Source organism: Schistocerca americana, chromosome 10 (assembly GCF_021461395.2).
Source record: "Schistocerca americana isolate TAMUIC-IGC-003095 chromosome 10, iqSchAmer2.1, whole genome shotgun sequence".
Lineage (NCBI taxonomy): Eukaryota > Metazoa > Arthropoda > Insecta > Orthoptera > Acrididae > Schistocerca > Schistocerca americana.
The window spans coordinates 56,490,491-56,514,724 of record NC_060128.1 but is presented as its reverse complement, the minus strand read 5'-3'; the positions used below and the strand labels follow the sequence as shown (position 1 = coordinate 56,514,724).

Below are 24,234 nucleotides of genomic sequence, written 5' to 3'. Positions count from 1 at the left end.
CGCCACACTCCATACAAATACTTTCATAAACGACTTCCTGACACTTAAATCAATACTCGATGTTAACAAATTCCTCTTCTTCAGAAACGCTTTCCTTGCCATTGCCAGTCTACATTTTATATCCTCTCTACTTCGATCATCATCAGTTATTTGAGCATGCATCATATACTTATATACTAACTTAAAACTAGTACTAAGTTCTCCCTTTGACATTTTCCTTTACCTGTATTCAATTAACAGATCGGTACAAACATTCCTCATACAGTCAGCACTGTATAATGACCTTCAGACGTATTAACTATTGGCGTGTCATTTTCCTTGAGTTATCATTCGACGTCGACGACTTACCTTGTTCTCTGATGATGCTTTGTAATTGCCTCGTACTACTAATACTTGTAAAATTTCTTGTGTTACCATTGTGGAATTTTCTGAAGTCACTATGGTGGAACAGACCTTTAACGGTTCCAGTGACGGGGTCGGCTAGCAAGTAACTTCCTGTGTGCCGCTTCCCGACAATAACAGATGGGCCTTCATAAACGCGCTGCCACTTACGATTTTTCTTTCGTACCTTCGATGGTTTAAAATGAGTCCTTAGTAAGATTCTCTCACCTTCTCCATATTCAATAACCTTATTTACCTTTTTGTCAAATGCTTTCTTACGGAGGTTTGCATACGTTGTCAGTGAAATCAACGCCTGCCTGATTTTGGTGTCTAGTTTCTTGGTCTTCCACCTTAGGAAGAGGATTGATCCATTCATTTCGCTCTTTGTTGGCTGACATGAGTTCATGCGGAGTGAAGCCTGTTGACAAGTGTGGCAGATTATTAATAATCTCTTCAAACGGAGTAACAAATTCGACCCACTTAGTCTGCCCGTTAGGAACATGGGACCTAATGAATCTATTGAATTTCTTGAATATTCTCTCAGTCGGATTCGATTGAGGTCGGTAATAGGATATTAAAATTTGCTGAATGCCGTCGGTCCGCAAGTTTTGTGAAGTAGAACCTGATCATGCAATTTGTAAAATCTCGACACACTTTATGATTAGGCTTTTCTGTGAAGATCTGCTTAACTTTTCTTCATTTTGGATCAGTATCTTGGAGAGCTCGGATATCTTTACACAACTGAAGAAAATGTTTTCTGTGGATCGGGTCTTTCATTAAGAGTATCCGGTAATTACACATTTGTTCCATTAACTCGCTGGTTTCAGGCAATCCTTCTGGTGATCGGGATAAAGCGTCGGCAATGATATTGTCTTTTCCTTTAATATATACTATTTGAAAATCATATTTCTGGAGAAACGTGGACCACCTGGTTAAGCGGGGATGTTGAAGCTTGCACGTTTGAAGAAAAGAGAGTGCCTGATGATCAGAAAAGCCTTTTATCTTCTTACCATAGATGTAGTAGTTAAATCTTTGAATGACCAGATGATGGCAAGGGCTTCGAGCTCCGTAACAGAATACGACTTCTCACATTCTGATAAGACTCGACTAGCGAAACTGATTACTTGAACTTGCTCACGTCCATCAAGGTTAATAAAAAATGCAGTAAAACTGGAACCTTCGATCAGGTAGCACAATTTCACTCACTGGGCCCCTTACATCACTAACATATGAGCACACCAACTAGTACAGCTACTGATTTGTTAGTATTCCAGTAGTAACCTTACCAGGAAAATATTTAAGCGCTTGACTTCACGTAGCAATAGCTTCTCATCTGGTGAAACATTCTAGTGCTGCACTTCACACAAAAACGGGGCGTAATGCCTACAGTAATGATACGGTAGCAAGCAGCTTCATACAAACAGTGACATATGGGTATTCCGAGCTAGCTGTGAGTTGCGACAGCTGCGGCCGAGCACGGTCGCTGTCGTGCAGACTGTGAAACCCTACACAGTCAAACCCATGTATTCTGGAAACAAAACTTTGTCCTCTGTTAATATCATGTGCTTTGTTAATTATTGTTCATGTTTTATGTCTGTTAACCGATTAGGGGGTAGGGTTTTAATTGGGTTCGTATATAGAGAGTGAACCACACTATCAGGGCATATTTGTAGAGTACGATCAGCCAGCTGATGGTGCTAGGGACTTCAAGGAACCATTTGCACTCGAGCACCGACGATATTTAATTTACTGAACTTAGATTATATGTATCGATCTTTTAAGACAAGAGAAAGCAAAATAAAGGAATTAACACCGCTCTCTTGTCGCAACCAGTAGGCATCTACACTCTTATGTCTTTCGTTGTCCTAGAAGGACGTAATATTTTGTGTGGGTCCGCAGTTAGCCATATTGATACTTATCTGCAGAAAAGAGGCGCAGAATTATAAGTCGCTCTCATTTGTGAATTATCTGCAATTACTTACCTAAAATTTTACCTAATTGTCATTCATATCGTAATGTATATGTTGAAACGAATATATTTTTTATTTAATCGTATGCTTTTCTCTGTTTTAGTAGTTTTAGTTACGCCATTGTCATGATTGAAGCTGAGGACAGATATCAGACTTTGTCTACAAACAATATATAATGAGCCCTGGCTACGTTCCGTACATCTTCGGACGTGCGAAGCTCGATAAAATCACGGCGTAAATTTTAATCTCTCAATTACTTATACAAACAACAAACTCCAAACAACTGTTATTACAATTTATTATTATTATTATTATTATTATATTATTTTATTTTATTTTTATTTGTTAAACTGGCGACTTTGTGCCAGGACTAATTATTGCATCTGTACTACAATTAATTGTTTTTTTTCATGTACTTCCTGTCCGGCAATAACCTATGTAGCGAGAATATTGAAGAAAACGAATAAAATCTGGAGACAATTTGGACTGGAAATGCAGTCTTCGCATCAAGACGACATGTACGGTAAGACGCAGCACTCGCGCATCCACAATTGATTCCAAGCACATTTTTCATTCAAAATTATTTTCCTCAGAATTAAATTCAATATTCAGTTTCCATTCAGTAATTTTTCCAAATTCCGCGAAATCTCATTATTCAGATGATTACACTCCGATCCAACAATTCGCAAGTTACATTGCACAATATGGCCGACATTGTACAAGATTCAAGCAACATGGCTAGTCACCATTAACACGTATGCTACTTTCGATCTGTAAAGTCATCTCTCAAATCATTCTCAGTCATTTAAACACACACATAGGCAGTACATTTTCACACTACGCGTTTAAACAACTTTTTTTGTTGCACACAGTTTATTGACGATATGGTAAAAACTCGACACCAGTACACAATGGAACAGCAATCAAGTAACGCAAACATGGATACACAGACACATTCAGACACAGAAATTAATACAGACACGCAAACACATCAAAATAACCCGCTACACACACACACACACACACACACACACACACACACACACACACAAACGCCGAAAGGAACAATTCAGAACCAAACCTGAGAACCCACGTCACTTCTAATGACGCGGTGGGGGCAAGCTCATTTGCAATCAAAATTTTGAAGCTATACTGAATTCAATTTTGGAAGGCATATCCAATATTAAGCAAGATAATGACGAAAAATTCACACAATTAATGACAGACAATGCAGCTTTCAGAAATGAGATAAAATCAGACTTCGCCACACTGACTCAAAAGGTAGATGAAATTAATACACGTCTTTCCAAACAGGTCGACGATCTTACGGAAAAAATTGAAAAGTTAGAGTTACGGCAAAGCGACAATGCCAATCACATCCATGAATTGACAAAAACCTGTGAAATTATTAATTGCAAATTAGAACCAAACACGCACGCGTGTGACGAAATTAATTTAAAGGTAAATTCAATAGAAACAAACGTAGCTGAAATTCACAAACAGATTCACACAACAATACAGAGAGAGGTTAAACCCCATTTCTCTCGCATTAATTCACAATTTAAAGAATGCACAGCACACAAAGACCAAATTTTTGAAGAATGTATACAAAACAAATTGCCACATATTGTGCACGATTCTGTAGTGGAATACATGAACAACAATAGACAAGTAATCGACGACGATTTGCAAACAAAGACAACTCAATGCCAAGCACAACAGAATAGTACAACCACTACACATTTTAACACACACAGAAGAAAATCTCGATTCCGAAATGAACACATGTACACACACGAATTTCAACATTCAAATACACAATACACTGACACGCATAGCAACAGATACCCATCACCTGAAATTAAATACAATTATCATTTTGATGAAGAGCCATGTACACACAGGGAAGAATTCAATGATTACATGGAAAGAAACAGACGAACACGTAACGAAGAAGAAGAAAGTCTATTCAAGTACCGTAAATTCCAACCTTTTATACCAAGCAAAAACACTGTACACCCTGTCATCTTCTTAAAAGCTTATAGGAACGCATTCCCACGTTCGTGGAGCGACCACAAACGCATTGCACACGTTGTGGATCACATTCAAGGAGACGCTGCTGTCTTGGCTTACCATGAAAGCGACAGATGTGTAACACACGAGCAGTCTGAACCCGCCTTCTTGAATAAGTTTTGGTCACCCACTGTGCAGGAACGTATCCGCAACCAATTCACTGAATCCCAACACTTCAATCCTAAACACGGCAATCTGCGCCGGTATTTCGAGAAGTACCTAAACATGATACACTTCCATAATGAACCAGTAAAACCAGAACATGTGATCCGATCACTGAAAGCAAGACTTCCTTTTAATATTAAAGAGAAATTACTGTACTTACCGGACGACGATCCTGAATATTTTTTGGAAAAGTTAGATGCTGTTGATTTACTGTATGAGGAACAAGAACCAACACACAACTCACGCAGTAGGAAGCAACATGTCTACATTGCTACATTACCAAACACGCAGCAAAATTCACAACACACAGTAAACATGCAAAACAATCACGAAAACTCACAGCTGAACACAAACAACAACTATGACTATACACAGGGAGATAACCTGTACAAAAAACGAAGAAACGACAATTTTAATTCAAGAAGGAATAACGGACACAAAGCCAAATAGAAACACTGGCAAAGACACAACAACACAGATTACACAAGAAATGGAACGCCTACACCGCACTTTAACCGGAACAACAAGCAGTATTATGTGAGACAGTGGCAAACACAGCAACCGCCACCACCACAAGATCATATTCAGATGGCACAAGGGAATTTTGCACAAACAAGCAACACAAACCAACAAATGACATCAGCCAACCGAAAACAGACAGGAGATTGGCAAAGACAATATCCTAATGTAAATATTATTGAGGTAGCTAATGAAACTAAAACTACACTTACCAATGACCAGACAAACCAGGTAAACTAGAACCAGTCATTACTGAGCCCCAGGTCGTGACTGAGGAACATTTGGGGGCAACTTAAATTTAGAAACTATGTTTGAATACACACTTGCTAGTGAAACTGTGAAACAAGAAAAAATTACATTTACGCAACAAGAGTTGCCTACACTATTCTTAAGATATAATGAAAGTGGAAACTTAGCTGATGATCTGACATATGACAACACACAATGTCACAATGCAAAGAAAAGATTTGTACTGTCTTCCGCCTCAGGCATCGTAGAAGGTATACCTACTGACATAATTATTGATACAGGAGCTGCTGTCAGTGTGATTTCTCACAATTTTTATACTATGATGAAGGAAACTTCTAAGATACCATAGTTCCCAGTTCAAAACTGTTTTATATTAACTGCATTAGGGTTAATAAGCAGGTATTTGTGACTGTTAATATGGGAAATGGAATCGTACAATGGCCTTTCCTAGTTGTCCAAAACCTTGCTGCCAATTGTATATTGGGCACTGATTTTCTTTGCGAGAAGGACTGCACAATAGACTTCTCCAAAGGCATTTGTTTTTTTAAGTATGAAGGCAGAGACATAGTTTTGAACTTGGACAATCGACTAGTAGATCATAACAAGCACTGATACAGATTATACATGAGACACGTAGATTCCACACAACAACCTGTATCACACAGTGAGGTAGTGAATGATGTACTTAAACAAATTAATTCTAAGTTATCAGAATGTGATGCTATTAATGAAGAGGAGACATCCCAGCTTAAACATATTTTACTTAAGAATAAGGATGTTTTCAGTAGTAAGCCAGGTAGGATCAACAGATATATGTATACGATTGAAGTCAAGCCTCGCCAAATCTATTACCATAAGTCATACAATGTACCTCTAACTCTGCGACCTCCGGTTTGGGAAGAACTAGAGAAAATGATTACATGGAATATTATAGGACCATCAACATCTCCCTATTGTAGCCCTTTGCATGTAGTGAAAAGACACAATGGAAGTATCAGATTAGTATTAGATGCAAGAGCTATCAACCAAATTATCTTACCCGTGAGGACACAACCAGAGAATCTTGATGAACGACTTCAGAAATTCTTGGATGCAAAATATTTCTCTACAGTAGACATTAAAAATTTGTTTTGGCAGGTGCCAATAAGCAAAGAATCTAGAAAGTATACAGCCTTTATGTTTGGTGGTAGAACTTATCAATTTTGTGTATTACCATTTGGCCTAAATGTAAGGTCAGGAGTATTCATTGCTGCATTAAACTCTGTACTCGGTGGTGATTTACTAGAAACTGTTACACACTATGGAGATGACATACTGATTGCCTCAGAAACCTGGAAGGAACACACTGATACCCTGACCACTTTACTATACAGATTCACACAAGCTGGTATCACTGCCAATCTTTGTAAATCTAGATTTGCTTGTTCTGAGATCAAATACCTAGGACACATCATCAACACACAAGGCATTAAACCTGACCCTTCAAAATTAGATGCTATCAGACATTTCCCCAGTCCCACTACAAAGAAACAGTTAAAATCATTCCTCGGTCTATGCTCATTTTTCAGACGATTCATACCTAAACAGTTACTCAATAGCAGATACTTATTAAACTTATTAAGGAACAACCAGATATGGATTTTGAACTAAGACTGTGAAAATGACTTAACTAAAATCAAAGAAGCCTTAGTAAATTCTAAGATGCTGGAAAATCCAGACTTGAATGTGGACTTTTGTATTGCTTGTGATGCATCGAACATTGGTTTGGGATGTTGTTTATTCAAAGTTGTTAAAACAGAAACTTCAGAACATATTAAGATCATTGGTTTTGCCAGTAGGACTTTAACGGAATGTGAAAGATCTTACTCCACCACAGAATTGGAAACATTATCTGTTGTATGGGCATTTAAAAAGTTTAATTATTATCTGTATGGAAGACATACCACTATACATACTGACCATCAAGCACTTACCTTCCTTTTGTCATATAAACTCATTCATCCTAGATTCACACGATGGGCACTTGCATTACAGAATTACTCTTTTGAAATTAAGCACATCAAGGGAAAAGACAACATAATAGCTGACACGGATTACACCAAAAGAATACAGACCTTGAGAACACACACGATTACAGAATACTACTCATGCAAGACAAACAGTTTACACAATACTACAAATACCTACGCAAGAACATGGCAACACTACAAGATTAAGATCCACACTGGTACAAAATATAACAAATCATAGTATAACAACACTTTACAAGACAGATACATGTTACACAACAACATACTTTTCTACAAAAGACACACAAATGCTACTAACTGGTGCGTTTGCATACCACAAGATTCTATACACAATCTCATTTCACACACTCACGCGGTTTGGTGACACTACGAAACAAAGAAATGTCTAAACAAGTTACATACATATTGCTATTTTCCAAACATGAGAAGAAAAATACATGATGTTATCAGCAAATGTCTCATATGTCAAAAATACAAGCCACAAAATCAATCCACCAAAACAGATTTGCACTCTATCTTACCCACTGGACCTAGAGAGATACTTTGTACAGATGTTAGCGGACCTCATCCCACTAGCATCGGTGGATGTAAACACATTCTAGCATTTTATGACATATTTTCTAAGCACATCAAACTTTTTGCCATAAAGTCACCCATAGCAAACATCATCATCAGGAGATTCACAAATGATGACCTGCCATACTGTGGAAAACCTAAAGTCATTCGATCAGATGACGCTACGTATTATGCAGGATTCACCTGGAGAAAATTTCTAAAGGACAATAACATTAAGAGCATCTTTATTTCAAAGTTTCATGCATCAGCCAACCCTTGTGAGAGAATTTTTAGAGAATTAAACAGATTCGTGAGAACTTATACCTCAACACAGCCCACAAACTGGGTACATTACCTAGCACTTTTTGAGGAAATACACAACAATTTAAATATATACAACGCACCCTATACTCCCAGAGAAATAATGTTTGACACAAAGGAAACTAATGAATGGAGCAAGCCACTACCAAAATTTTCTGACACCAAACCTTCACACAAGGAAGAGGTAAGGGAAGTACTCATTGCAATTACTGAACAAGCTGACATTAGAAATAAGAACTATGGTGCTAATCTTAAAAGAAGGCAAAACTTTACACTTGGCATGCAAGTTTTACTTAAGACCCACTACAAATCGTCATCACCTCTAAAACGTAATGTTAAGTGGCGTCCATTATATGAAGGTCCTTACACAATCATTGATATACCACACCCTGGAGCATATCTGTTACAAAACCCCAAGAATAAGAGAATTTTAGGTTTGTACCCTCACAAAGATTAGAAAACTTTTAGCCCTTAGCAGAGTATGCTGATACAACAACAAGGTAAGTCACATCTGGTACTTCAAGCTGGAAGAAGAAGAAGACAGGCCTATAAGCTATAATCTTAAGTATCTACATTTTACAGCACCAGCAATAACAGCAGCAGCAAGAAGATAAGACACAGGAAGAAATAACAATTTTCATGCAAAGCACAACTACTGATTATATTTATTAATACCCTGCAGTCAAGCTGACAGATTAAATGACTGGAGACAATTTCTGCCTTGAACCAGATAAATTAATTGGCATGATAGACACTAGATTTGCTATTCACACTCACACCACAATCCACATGAACACAACGTGCACAAAAAACACTCTACAGAAAATGACAACTGAGATTAATTGCGCAAGACTATATACTTTACTTTATTTGTAAATGATACTTGTGTGTGTGCTAACTTGGAATTGACTGTGGATGTGACGTGTCGTGTCTTATTGTAATTATGACTTTTCAGGACAGATCATCTCCAAGATGTTTTCTAACCTACTATGAAAGTTTATGTTGCAGGAAGCATTTAATGAGGAAGAACTTTTATTGTGTAGTACTGATGTAAAGGAAAATATACTCAAAAGGAAAACTTTATTCAAAAAAACACTGACCCTATAAGATAATTTTTTCTATGTCTGACCCATACGTATTTATAAATATCTACTTTAATGCAATTGAAAAATGTAAAATACGTATATTTATTACCAAACAATTTCATTTAAATGTGTAGGTACATGTTTCACAGAAAATTTTTTATATCTATGTAAATATGTAATAGGACACTGTACTCAATGTGAAGTGATATTTGTTATGTTTTGTGCTCTCTGTTGTGAATGAACATTTTGTTTTACAACGAACAATGTATGAAAAAGTTGTGTGCAAATTGTTAAAAAACGGTTCACTGCGCTCATGATGGGACACTACAGGTGACGTGAGTCGCAAAACCACCGCACACTTTTCGACGAAACGACGACACATTATCCAAGAGACGACATACGCCTCACGGAAGACGAAATATGGAGGTTATTGAGTAAATTTAACACGGATTGGTCAGTATGGATTACATGTATTCCTACCAAGACAAAACCACATTTTAACTACGTCTTCCAAAGCACGCTCCATTGCGACTTTGTTGATCTCCAACTTATTTCTTCAAGAACTTCCGTCTCAACATAAACTAAACATGTGACACTTGATATTTATTTTAAAATGTAAAGACTTTAGCACAGTATAAACCTTTTGTAACAAGTGACATTTTAAAGAGAATACGTTCACATATCTCTGAATATGCACAAAAAACATTAATTAATTTTATTTATTGAATGAACATGTGTAATAACATTTTGAAGCGAAAGAGAACAATGGACTTTATACCCAACAATTTTTTACAAAGTGACTAAGGACAAGCGAATACAAACTGCGAAATGAATGTTACAGTATATGTATACGTATAACGAGGCTTACTTCAGCTAGCATGAATAGCTATGTGGTAGCACACGAGACCCTAGTAACTAAGCCCGTGGGTTCAATTCTGCACAGATTTAGATGTTTTTATTTTTTCTTTTCACTTTCATTTAACTTGTATGTAAATATTATTTATTTATTTGTATAGATTTATGATATTTTATGTATGTTGAATATGTGAAACATGATGCATAATAACTTATGATTCATGACATGGAAAATAAATAAAATACGTCAACAAATTGCTCAGCTGCAGGTGGTACACCTTTGCCTTCGCAATTTGGGGGGGCAGTTTAAGGAAGCATTTGCACTCGAGCACCGACGATATTTAATTTACTGAACTTAGATTATATGTATCGATCTTTTAAGACAAGAGAAAGCAAAATAAAGGAATTAACATCGCTCTCTTGTCGCAACCAGTAGGCATCTACACTCTTATGTCTTTCGTTGTCCTAGAAGGACGTAATATTTTGTGTGGGTCCGCAGTTAGCCATATTGATACTTATCTGCAGAAAAGAGGCACAGAATTATAAGTAGCTCTCATTTGTGAATTATCTGCAATTATTTACCTAAAATTACGTAAGTGTCATTCATATCGTAATGTATATGTAGAAACGAATATATGTTTTATTTAATCGTATGCTTTTCTCTGTTTTAGTAGTTTTAGTCACCCCATTATCATGATTGAAGCTGAGGTCGGATATCAGACTTTGTCTACAAACAATATATAATGAGCCCTGGTTATGTTCCATACATCTTCGGACGTGCGAAGCTCGATAAAATCACGGCGTAAATTTTAATCTCTCAATTACTTATCCAAACAACAAACAAATACAATAATAATAATTATTATTTACAAATTATTATTATATATTATTATTATTTTATTTTATTTTTATTTGTTAAAGGACACATGACATAACAATATGGGCTTCGCAGAAAACGCAACACATCCCCTGGTCACGACCGCATCACCTATGGCCACATCAAGGAATGTGTTCTCCTTCCTCGTCACCCATGCAACCCTTTATACCACTCCGCTGTCCTCGGGCTATTATTCTGAGATTTGGGAAACCTCCAGAATCCTACTTTCCCTCAAACCGCACAAACCTTCTACTGATGCCTCCTCCTATCGCCCCATCTGCCTCTCCACAGTCTTCAGCAGGGTCTTCGAGTCCATCCTCTCCAAACGCATCCATCACCTACTGAATCAACACCACCTCCTTCCCAGTAACCAGTGTGGCTTCTGTCCCAGTTTCTCCTCTGGTGACCCGCTCCTGCACCTCATCACTCATATCCCACCAACTCAACCTCCTGTAGATCTGCTATTTTTGTGTCTGTCGACCTGGAGAAAGCCTACAACTGTGCAAGGCATTCTGGTCTCCTTTTCAAACTCCAGGCATATGGACTTCCAGTTAACTATGTGCCATTTGCATTCTTTCTATGTAATCGCCAATCCTCTGCACTGCTGATACGTCCAAACCGCTCCTACCAGTCCACCTCCTTCAGTGTACTGATGACACCACTTTCCCAGCTCTCTACCCTACACTCAAGAAATCTGAACGATCTCTCCATACCAGTTTACCTCCTGTGGTAAGCATTGCTTTCTAAAGATCAGTCCCTCCAAAACCTGGGCACTAATTATTGGACGAACGACCCTCATCATCCGCCTCCATGACTGACCATTTATGACCATCCTATCCAGTTAACTAAAACACTAAAATATCTTGGACTAACTCTCGACTGGCAACTAAAACGGAAACTGCACCAACTAACGATCCAACAGGAATCCCACAATAGACTAAAACTACTAAGAACTCAAAATTGAGTATTATACCCCTCCGCTATTCTCCATATCTACAAAATCATGTTATGACCCATTCTCTGTTATACCAATGTTGCATGGATACCTGCCCAGGGAAAGTTCTGTCAGTTCCTCCAGCTCCTTGAACGCAATGCCCTCTGTCTCACTTTCTGCATCCATTTACCTCCCTCCATGTGGATCCTCTACCATCTCATCAATTTCTCTCCCCTCTTCACCCACATCCAACACCTCCGGATCTCCTATACTATCTGCAAACTACACTCCTGGAAATGGAAAAAAGAACACATTGACACCAGTGTGTCAGACCCACCATACTTGCTCCGGACACTGCGAGAGGGCTGTACAAGCAATGATCACATGCACGGCACAGCGGACACACCAGGAACCGCAGTGTTGGCCGTCGAATGGTGCTAGATGCGCAGCATTTGTGCACCGCCGCCGTCAGTGTCAGCCAGTTTGCCGTGGCATACGGAGCTCCATCGCAGTCTTTAACACTGGTAGCATGCCGTGACAGCGTGGACGTGAACCGTATGTGCAGTTGACGGACTTTGAGCGAGGGCGTATAGTGGGCATGCGGGAAGCCGGGTGGACGTACCGCCGAATTTCTCAACACGTGGGGCGTGAGGTCTCCACAGTACATCGATGTTGTCGCCAGTGGTCGGCGGAAGGTGCACGTGCTCGTCGACCTGGGACCGGACCGCAGCGACGCACGGATGCACGCCAAGACCGTAGGATCCTACGCAGTGCCGTAGGGGACCGCACCGCCACTTCCCAGCAAATTAGGGACACTGTTGCTCCTGGGGTATCGGCGAGGACCATTCGCAACCGTCTCCATGAAGCTGGGCTACGGTTCCGCACACCGTTAGTCCGTCTTCCGCTCACGCCCCAACATCGTGCAGCCCGCCTCCAGTGGTGTCGCGACAGGCGTGAATGGAGGGACGAATGGAGACGTGTCGTCTTCAGCGATGAGAGTCGCTTCTGCCTTGGTGCCAATGATGGTCGTATGCGTGTTTGGCGCCGTGCAGGTGAGCGCCACAATCAGGACTGCATACGACCGAGGCACACAGGGCCAACACCCGGCATCATGGTGTGGGGAGCGATCTCCTACACTGGCCGTACACCACTGGTGATCGTCGAGGGGACACTGAATAGTGCACGGTACGTCCAAACCGTCATCGAACCCATCGTTCTACCATTCCTAGACCGGCAAGGGAACTTGCTGTTCCAACAGGACAATGCACGTCCGCATGTATCCCGTGCCACCCAACGTGCTCTAGAAGGTGTAAGTCAACTACGCTGGCCAGCAAGATCTCCGAATCTGTCCCCCATTGAGCATGTTTGGGACTGGATGAAGCGTCGTCTCACGCGGTCTGCACGTCCAGCACGAACGCTGGTCCAACTGAGGCGCCAGGTGGAAATGGCATGGCAAGCCGTTCCACAGGACTACATCCAGCATCTCTACGATCGTCTCCATGGGAGAATTGCAGCCTGCATTGCTGCGAAAGGTGGATATACACTGTACTAGTGCCGACATTGTGCATGCTCTGTTGCCTGTGTCTATGTGCCTGTGGTTCTGTCAGTGTGATCATGTGATGTATCTGACCCCAGGAATGTGTCAATAAAGTTTCCCCTTCCTGGGACAATGAATTCACGGTGTTCTTATTTCAATTTCCAGGAGTGTAGATTCTGCCAGCCCCATTATCTCGCCTCTGATCGCTAACCCTGGTATGCTGCTGCACTTTTACAAACACATCCATCCATTCCTACAACAACAAACACTCCATATCCTACCTCAACGCAACTTCAACCAACTCCCTCTCCCAGACAATGACATCCTCCCGATATATATCCATCCTATCAATTTTAACTCCACGCCACATCAGGGTTCTTCTCTCCTATTCTCTCTCCACCCACCTGTACCCCTTTCTACTTGTACCACTACCCTCCCCACTCATCATTACTCCTCTTCACCTACTGTCCTTCATGTCGTCTATATTCTCGCCATCTACTTCACCTCCTACCTGTCATCTACATAGTTTCCCATTCCCTCCATCTACTTCACCTCCTGCCTGTCATCTCCAATGTTTCCCCACCTAACATGCCCCTATTTCCTTACTCAGACACCTGACGTCTATGCAACATATTGTCTTCTCCCGAAATACTTTGTTACCCAGTGCAGGTCATTCAAATGTTAAGTGAAAGGGCAGTGTTGCATTGTTTTGCAGAGAGGAGTGTCACGTCACTGCAACCGAGTTTTTAAACTGTTAGCTTTCTTCATTAATCCTTTTGACTTAAAACGTAAACAGTCCACAAATTGTTATTTTTATATCTTCATTATCTCTTTATAAGTACTCTTGGCAAAGACCAGAGCATTTTATCACTTGTAGCCCAGCTTTCCCCACCCAAATGGGGCGTGGGGCATGAAATAACAATAAAAGGAAAATAATGGTGCTGTGCTGGGGAAACAACAAACATACTACAACAATTCAGTTGGATATCGAAAGGAGCATTTTGTTATTTGTGGATTTGAGGAATTTGTTCTTTTACTAAATTGCTCATAAGAGCTATTATGTCCTGATTGTTTCGCAGAAAAAGACGCGAGACAGCTTGGGTTAGTAACGGCAGATCATTCTTTATGATGTTTCTTAGCCAATGAGAAGAGAGATGATCAGCGGTTATTATGTGGGTTAGAGAAGTGCTTTGTGGAATCGAGATTCAGTTTGTATCTCAACCACCATGAGGTTTATACCAGAGGCTCTGAACAAATGTTACTAATTTTGTGGAATTATAACTTAAACTTAACCGTGGAGTGCTGCGAAGTAATCGCGAACGAGTAATATAGAAATTTTGCTGTTCTGTGTCAACTGTGGCTGTTGAAGTAACTAAAATCCCTGTGGCGTGTTATATAATTCGTGACGGCGAACTGAATATTCGAAGTGATCGATTTGTGTAATACTAGAGCGAGCATTCTGTCACTGACACCCCATCTTGTAAACATCGGTAACAGGTGCTTACATGGCATAAGCTGTGACTGTGATTGCGAATGAATATCGGAACTGTAACGTCTAGTTAGCAAGAACTTGGCAGTGTTTTGTATGAAAGAAGTTGGAATAGCTCAGTCGTTTTGGAACTAGAGAAATCATAACAAGCACCCATTAGATACATGTAATGCAGCTGGTTCTGGCACAGTTCTTCCAGTCGAGAAACGTTACCCATTTCCTAACAAGATAGGCGTCGCTGCAGAACAAGTAGGTGAATTATTAACCGCGTCGTCACATACTCTTCAAAATTATGAGTTAAATATCGAACTTGAAACCGTCAGTCGGCAACTCATTTGCTGTACATGATGTGGAACTCCTAAATTTAAGTTCTTTACAAATTTTCAGCGAAAATTTATTGGACAGTGTAATTCATCACAGGTAATCTGATGTTCTCTGTGTGTAATTAAATCTCTTGTAACTAATACTGGGCGACAGAGGTGCAAAATAAGTGTAACTTAGAAACTATAAATATGTCACTGACAGAGGTCACAAGTCAAGTTTTGTCTTGTTTGTAGCTGGTGCTGTCTGACTTATTGTGGCCTTACCTGATGGTGACTCGATGATTTTTCACCTTACTTATTAAAGAGCTAATTCTGGATAAAATTGTTTTGTTACGTTTGTTAACGTCACCTAGCTACCGAAGCTAAACACTGCAAAACTCGTCGTGCTGTGTTAATCATTTCTAAAGTCATCAATTTTGGTATAATACACTCTAAGACAAAAACACGATGCACCACGACGGAAGGATATCGATAGATGTTATGTACATCTACAGGGAAACAAATAATTACAGTATAAAAAAAATTAGATGATTTATCCACGTAAAAAACCTTGACAAATTAACCCATAACTTCCCAGCGTGACCTTATGGACACAATTGTTGACTAGTTTTGTTTTTACATCATTGTTGGCTTACAATTATTTTTAGCGTTGGCGGTCACATAATGTTTTCAGGGAGGGTTTGAATTTTACGTACATTGCCTTAACACTTCATGTTTACCATTTACACTGTGATTGTGACAACCTGTATTTCAGGGAATGCTTTGACGTCCGCAGTGTAATGTTTCGTAAAGAACTTCTTCATTCTGGCATGTGAAACTGTTTGCAGTATATCTAAATACGTTTATAGAGATTTTCATTTGAGGATAGTTCTTATCCATCGATTCAGTTTCTGTTTATGAAGTGATTATTTCAGCCGTGTCCATATGGAGACGCTGGGCAGTTGCAGGGGCAAAAATGATTTCGTTTCTTTTTCTCTTTTTATATCATAACAGAGGTCTGGCAGAATCTTTAGAGCCTTGTTTGACTACGCAGGATGTTTTAGACAGCTCCTCAGGCTGATGGAATTTACATCACGCCCCCTGATCCAGTCACGCCCCTTGATACAGCAGTCCTCACGGATGAGGATTCGGGAGATGAGGATGAAGGAGGAATAATCTCAATCCTAGACAACTCCGGGCTGAAGCTGAAATAAGATTAACAGGCACACACACACAGAAACAGATTTCAGAAATATAGATTACAATAACAGAAATATGCAAAAAACCTGGGTTCATGGTGCACTTTTTAAGAACTTTCAAAATCCTAATATAACTTGTGAAGAACTGAGGTGTTTTCTGGGGATCCTCACTCTAAGTAGTTATAACTCTCTCCCCTAATAAGAGGTTTTACTGGGATTCCAATTTAGACACACAAAACGATTTTGTATGCAATGCCATGAGGAGAAATCGTTTTGAACAAATTCTTAGATTTCTGCACTGTAACGACAATAACAAATTTGATGAAAAGGACAAGATGTGGAAAATTAGACCCTTTATTGAAATAATAAGAGACAAATGTAATAAGCTGTTTGTTCCTCAGCAACATCTGTCTTACGATGAATCAATGATAAAATATTTTGGGAGACACTCTTGCAAGCAATTTATCGGGGGAAGCCAATACGATTTGGTTATAAAGCATGGTGTTTATGCACTACTTCTGGATATCTGGTGAATTTTTCCTTTTATCAAGGAAAATCACCCAATCCAAATACAGTATATGAAGCACAGTTTGGTAAGGCTACTGCCCCACTCGTTCAGATGATAGATTATTTGACACTGAATGTAAAGCTACTGCCATTCCACTTTTTCTTTGACAGCCTATTTACAGGTTTTTCTGTTCTGTCACATCTGAGAGAAAGGGCTATGGAGCAACAGGCAGTATCAGAGAAAACAGAGTTCCCAAATCGTGCCCAGTTTCCTCAAAGAAAGCGCTAGTTAAAAAGGAAAGGTGGTATTTTGAATCCTCACTTTGCAAGGATGATGGTGTTATAGTCACAAAATGGGTGGACAATTCAGTGGTTACTGTAGCTTCTACCTGTGAAGGAGTTGTAAAAAGATATTCCGCAAAGAAGAAGAAGACAGTTCAAGTACAACGTCCTCAAATTATCACAGCCTATAATAAACACATGGGAGGAGTGGATAGGATGAATGAAAACATTGGCATGTGCAGAATAAACATTCGAAACAAGAAGTGGTACTGGGCTTTACTTTCTTCGCTGATTGACGTATCTGTACATAACGTGTGGCAGCAGAAGAACGGAACGGATCCTAGGACTACTCAACTTGAATTCAGAAAAGAAATTGTACAAGTTTGCCTAAAAAGATATATGAATCCCATAAAACGAGTAGGCAGGCCGTCTATCAGTCCTAAGTGTGGATACAAGTTGCGTGTTCCAAGTAATATCAGATATGATGGCATGAAGCACTATATCAAGAAAACTGAGAAGAAGAGAAGATGTGTAAGTTTGTACTGCAAACAGAAATCATCAGCTGTTTGCTCAAAATGTGGGAAATTTGATGTAGGACTGTGTCTAGAATGCTTTGAAGTGTACCATGAAAGGCAGAAAAACAAATGATTCTGAATGATTTTGTGTATGGTGTTATAAATTGGTTTGTAAGAATTATTTTGTCCAAATTTTGCCTTACTTATATTAAAAATCTGATTAATAAAACATATCTTCAAATGTATTTCAATATCACAGAAAATATTTCACACATGCATCTGAGTGCCCAGCGCGTGCATACGGACACGTTATGTTACAGACAAACTAAGACAGAGAAGAGTCAAATAATAGCTTATATGCAGTACTTAGATGCGCAAGTAGTCAAAAAATTGAAAATAAATTTAAATATCCAATTTTGAAAAATTCGCGCAGTTAATAACACTTTGGTCCACATCTGGCCCTAGTGCAAGCAGTCGTTTGGCGTGGCGCTGACTGATTGACTTGGATGTCCTCCTGAGCGACGTTGTTCCAACTTTTGCGCAATTGGCTCGTCAGATCGTAAAAATTTTGTTGAAATTTAAGGCCAGGACGGCTTGCCACGGAGGACTTCGGGGCTCAGTTTGAAATGGGACTCATCACTGAAGACAATATTACTCGAGGCCCCAGACTGGATGTCGCCCGACAGCCAGGACTGGCGGTCTGGTGGTCTGGGGTGCCGTGCGTTTCGTAGCAGAACCCGTTTCCTTGACTTCTGCGGCACCCTTACAGCACTGCAGAACGCCGACGATACTCTGTGCCCGGTTTTGACGCCCTACATATATAAAGCATCGTGGACGTATATTTCAACAAGATAATGCCCGCCCATATACTGCAAGAGTTCCTGCAGCTCGTGTTCGTGCTTGCCCAGCCCTGCTTTGGTCAGCACGGTGGCGACGGCGGTCGCCGGAGACGGCCTAGAGCATTATTGACGGGGAGCTCAATCCAGCTCGCGATGCTCACGATCTAACGGACCAATTAGAGAGAATCTGGCATAACATCGCTCAGGAAGAAAGTCAACAACACTGTGAACCAATGCCCAGCCGAATAGCTGCTTGCGTAATGGATACATGTGCACCAACGCATTATTGATTCACTCAGTTTCTGATGATCTTTCTTTTGAATAAATTATCCATTTTTTTTCTGAAATGATGATAATTTGTTTGTCAGAACATCTACCGATTTCCGTACCGTTCGGATAATTCCTTCACGGTGCGTCGTTGTCTTGTTCTGTTGTGTGTTACGTGAGTTCCCATTTCACGCCATGCCTAGACATTTATAACCAATGTGACTTAATAGTTGTTTGATAGATCATGAATGCGACACTTCGTAACAATGTGCAACAGGTAATTTTAACAAAAGATATTTTTACATGACATAATTGATACTTTTCTTTAAAAAAATTGTAAATAAATAATTACCTACATATTCGTCGATTGGGCAGAAGGATTTGTCAGTCAGAATAACCTTTTAATTTGTTTTAAAATGCTGGTTGACTTTTGTTTAGATTTTGGTGCTATTTTGTAAATGATCAGAGACCTTTTTTGGCAGCATAATTTATCCTTTTCTGTGTCAAGTCTGGTTTAATACAGAGTAGCGGAGATCAGCCTTTTTCCTATATACATATCTGTTACTTTGGAGTTGGAACAGGTTATCAATTAAAAAAAAACTTCATAAGTGACTATATTTATTGTGAAGCAGTTGTGAGTAGCCCTAGTTCCTTAAGTGAATATCTGCAAAATAATCTTGTGGAGCCTTCAGTTATTACATGCTTTTGTATAACAAATCCCTTTTTTCTCACAGATGAATTGCCCCAGAACATGATGCCACATGAAAGCAGTGAATTAAAATAACCATAATAACCTAATCGACTGATACATTTATCACTAAAATTTGCTATGACCATAACAGCACAAGTTGCTTACCTCAAATGTTTCAGCAGATTACCAATGTGTTTCTTCCAGTTCAGTCTCTTATCAATGCACATACTCATACATTTGGAATATTCATCCTTAGCTACAAATTCCTGCTCAAGGTCTATATTTCTTAACTATTTTATACCATTTAGTGTACAGTACTGTATATAGTGTGTTTTGTCAAAATTTATTGGCAGTGCAACTGCGGAAAAACACCTAATAATTTCCTGAAAGGCATTATTAACAATTTTCTCAGCTAATTCTTGTTTTTTAGGTGTATCATCAGCAAAGAGAACTAGCTTTGCATCTTCATGAATACAAAGTGGCAAGTCATTAATGGGTATTAAGAACAAAAAGGGACCCAAGACTGAACACTGTGGAAGCCCTGTGTCACTTATATAACAATACTTAAGCTAGCTAGGAGAATTCCATAATTACCTTTTTGAGGACAATGTACTCGAATCCACCATGCAAATAGTCTTCGAGCCAGTCACGTTTGTCGTGAAACTGTTCCCTGTGTTTGGAGCTCTTTTCGCAGGTTACGGTGTCGAATGTTTTCCAGGAAGCCTGGAATGTCCCTGGTGGCCAGCTTGCACACGTCACAGGGCCCTGTGTGTACAGAGGCTGAGTTTTGTTCTCAGTGAGTAATTGTTTCTGAACCTGTACCGTCTCGTGACTAAAGCTTGGGCTACCTTCTTCTGGTGCTGTGCATGCACCATCCGAGCAGGCACGGTCTGGTAGTCAGTTAAGTCAGACGTCTGATGTGACAGCAGATCAGTGTAGCCACCTTACGCCACACAAACATCGCACTACTTGAAGACAAGTACAGAATCATCACAGGACATTAGAGAAACGAGAAGTATGTCACTGTGTGATAGCTAACTCACCAGACCAGTTCTAGAACTGAATTGTTCCTTCCAGGGTGTCCATATTACTTTGTAAATCACTCAGTGTGGTATGTTTGGGTAACACAAATGACACCTGTTTCTTGTTTAATTTTACAGGAATGGTGACAGGAACTGAAACCATATTTGTTTGGTCATGTCTTTTCTTTATTTTCAACAACTCATATAAATACAAAATATTGTTCAGCACAGAGTTATACATGATCTGCACCACCTTCTTCATTAAATAAAATAATTATCTGTTATATTTGTAAAAACGATTTTCATTTTAACAGAGGAAATTGAGGAATAATTGTGTGTCAGGTCCAGATAAAGTTAACGGAGTGTGTGTGTGTGTGTGTGAGGAACTTGCGTGGGGAACATTACTTTGATAACAGAATGAAAACAATAGTGATAATTTGTACAGGCCTATGTCTATGACAGTAATAAGCTCTTATATGTCTTCTCCTTTTTGTTGCATGAATTTAACAGAGTCTGGGTCATGGATGTGTGGAGCATACAGCAGAGGAGATGGCCCTGCCTGGTGACCAATGGATACCATTGCTGTCCCTCATAACATATAACAGCAGAGCAGTAACTGCCGACACTGAGAGTAGCGGATCTTCAGCTGTGCACATCCATAAGAGAGGGCCATTTCTGTAAGTCTTCATTTCTCATCCCTCCTCCATCATCATTTTCCCTATTCCTCTCTCTCAGTTCCTACACAAGCCTAATCGAATGAAGTTTTGCCAAAGATGAAGTTTCCTGGAGCTTGAGGGTCCGTTGAAGAGAAGAACTCACTCCACAGCTTCTCGAAGACTTGCGGTGTAACCTTCACAGTTTGATTCTGTAAGAGACACACGAAATTCAGCTCTCGGCATAACATTTGTGTGTTTGTTTCTGCGTGGTCAAATACACATTCATGATAAAATAGTTAATACAGATATAAAAAAATAAAAATAAGAATAAAAAAGAACAGATAACAGTTTACAACAGATGTAAGATGTAGTGAAATGAAAGGAGCAAGTGGTCAAATCAAAATATCTACAACAAGAAAGGCATCTATAGAAGTACAAATACAAAACGCTATATCACGATGTTGACGATGGTTTCTTTCTGTGTATTTGAGTCCTTAATGATGACCCATAATCTCAACAGAGTAGAGGCACTCGAAAGATAGGTTATAAGAAAAGTAGAAATCCATCAAGTCACATAATTGGTCAATAACAGAATTGAGCACCTTGCATATAAGAAAAGAAGACTACTATTTTTACCAGATTTAACTTTTTCTATGAGTTCGCTTAAGCAGATGAAATGGACTTTTATTGTCAAAGTTTGGCACCTAGTTAATAAACTGTTTTAAAGGCTCCAGCTAAGGGAAGCGTCTTCAATTAAGTCCTGCAAATTCCAACAAAGACAAGTGTGTTCTGGTAACTGTGTATTTGGACTGAACGGTCGCCTTCGCAGCTGCTGGGCCGACAACAACGCTGACAGGTAGAAGGTGCGCAGGATACGGAGGCCGATGTGCAGCGACCATTTTTCGTCCAGAGCGCTGGCCGAGTCCATTCTTTTGTTCAGAAGGGGAGGCCGACAGTGTTTGCCACCTTTCTGCTGGTAGACTATGACAGAATCTATGCGCACGCCCTGCAGTCATTCTCAATCGATATCACAGAAACTATTCACCAAAAAAATGAAATAAATAAATAAAATAAATAAATAAATAAAATTTGTGTATCACTTGTAGCTTTGTATGTCAGGTTCATCGTTTCGTTAATGATCATAGCTACTGTGATATTTACACGGAAATAAGACACTGACAGAAATTCGAACAAGTTTGCCATGAAAAATTATGGTCACTATGATTTTGGGTTTAGTGCATATTACATAATACGTTGCAGTGTATGAAATTTTGGTAACATATTCAATTTTTTTTTTAGACTTGGGAGAAGGTCTCTGTGTGTCACCAATCTCCATGAAACTGATCTGACGTAGCACACTCGTTTGCGATCGCACTCCGACAGCGATAAAGACAGAGTGAAATATCCACAACAAACCTCATATTTCATAAACGGTTTGAGATATCGAAATGAGATTTTGGCAAATTATAGTACACAAAGAGGAGAGTATTTTACCATATGGTTGTTATGCGAAACTTCATTATCTACTGTGTTATTGCTATAACTAGAAACTTTTCTGATGAAAGGATGTAATTTTTAAGGGCCATCAGTAGGTCGTGAAACGACAAATGCTATGGGTTTTGGAACAACACAGTGGAGACATTACGCATTTATTTTGTACTGAGGATGTGCTTTTTCGTAAGATGCTGAACTCACTTTTACACAGTTCCTCTCCTAATAAACTTAATAAAGCACTGTTTCATAATTGCCTGGCAACTGCATCTGCACATGTCAGTGAGGTGAGCCGAGCCTCTGTAAACTCCGCTGACTTTTGGCAAAAGAAGCTAATTTTAACACGGTAACCAGAGGAATGTGCAGGTTTTACTCAAAATTCGCCACTCGTGGTGCTTCTCTCATAAGTTACAAATTTTTAAGAAGCCATGCGAAAATAAAATGCTGCATTTTTGACGAGATTCTTTTCGGATACCCACCAAAGCCGAGACGGCAGCAGACCTTTTTGGATTGTCACGATGCACGTGCGACCGTGGAGGAGCCCCACTTAATATTTACAAAAAATGTGAGCGTGGGCTTCAGTTTGGGACGGCACTTCCGCTCCAGCGCTCTGCACTTCCCCTCCAAGGCCTGCACGTAACCCCCACCACTACCATCCTCTCCATGCATGCCCTGCCGAATGCGCATCTACTGGCTGCAATATTCTGCATGGACTCTACTGCCAAATACTGAAAAGACTCAAGTGGCAGTTTAGAAGAGGAGAAGAGGAATGTTATGCTAGGGTGTAACAGTTCCAGATGAACAATTGAGCTCTCTTTGTCTATGAAACCGTCGCCCTTCTGGCAAAGTCTGTGCGAAAATTCTTCACCCAGCTGTCCACTTTAGAGTCGAGTCATTCCACACATTGACTGCCTCCAGTTCCCTAAGTTGAAAAAACATTTCACCAGAAGGCAATTCCACTCGTATGATGAGATGAAAGATGATGTTCGACCCTTTCTCCGCGATGTGTGGTGAGCTGTCATGACGTGAGCATACAAAAACTGTCACAGCATATAAAAAAGGCATCGACGAAAATGGCGATTACTTAGAATATTAGCTAAATGTCAAGGCTTAAAATCATGTAAATAGATATATATAAAGGGTCCTCGAATTACTAAAAAGCAATTGAGGCGCTTACTTCTGGGAGTAGCCTGCTAGCAGACTGGGTCTGGAGGTTGAATGTATAAAACGGTGACATGCGACCATTCAGCTACAGCTGTTCATTTCTGAAGACAGTCTACACTCTACACTACTGACAGTGTCAACAGCGAGTGTCGCCTGTAATGTGTGAACCGCTACAGCCTGTGGTGAAACCTACATCAATTCCTTTATGTTATAACAAGCACATTATCAGACATAACGTTCAGACTGCTTTATGAGACGC

The 24,234-nt window shown here is 39.7% G+C and overlaps 1 protein-coding gene across 2 annotated transcripts in view; it reads right to left on the bottom strand.

The window, feature by feature from the left end:
- Positions 1–20,890: 20,890 nt before the first annotated feature.
- The window catches only part of LOC124552684 (calexcitin-2-like), a 78,829-nt gene continuing 75,485 nt past the window's right edge, over positions 20,891–24,234 (bottom strand). For both annotated transcript variants that reach the window (XM_047127007.1, XM_047127006.1), the window contains exon 7: positions 20,891–21,529. In XM_047127007.1, the coding sequence (XP_046982963.1) occupies positions 21,413–21,529 (117 nt within the window). In that variant the 3' untranslated portion in view covers positions 20,891–21,412. The remainder of the gene's footprint in view (positions 21,530–24,234) is intronic.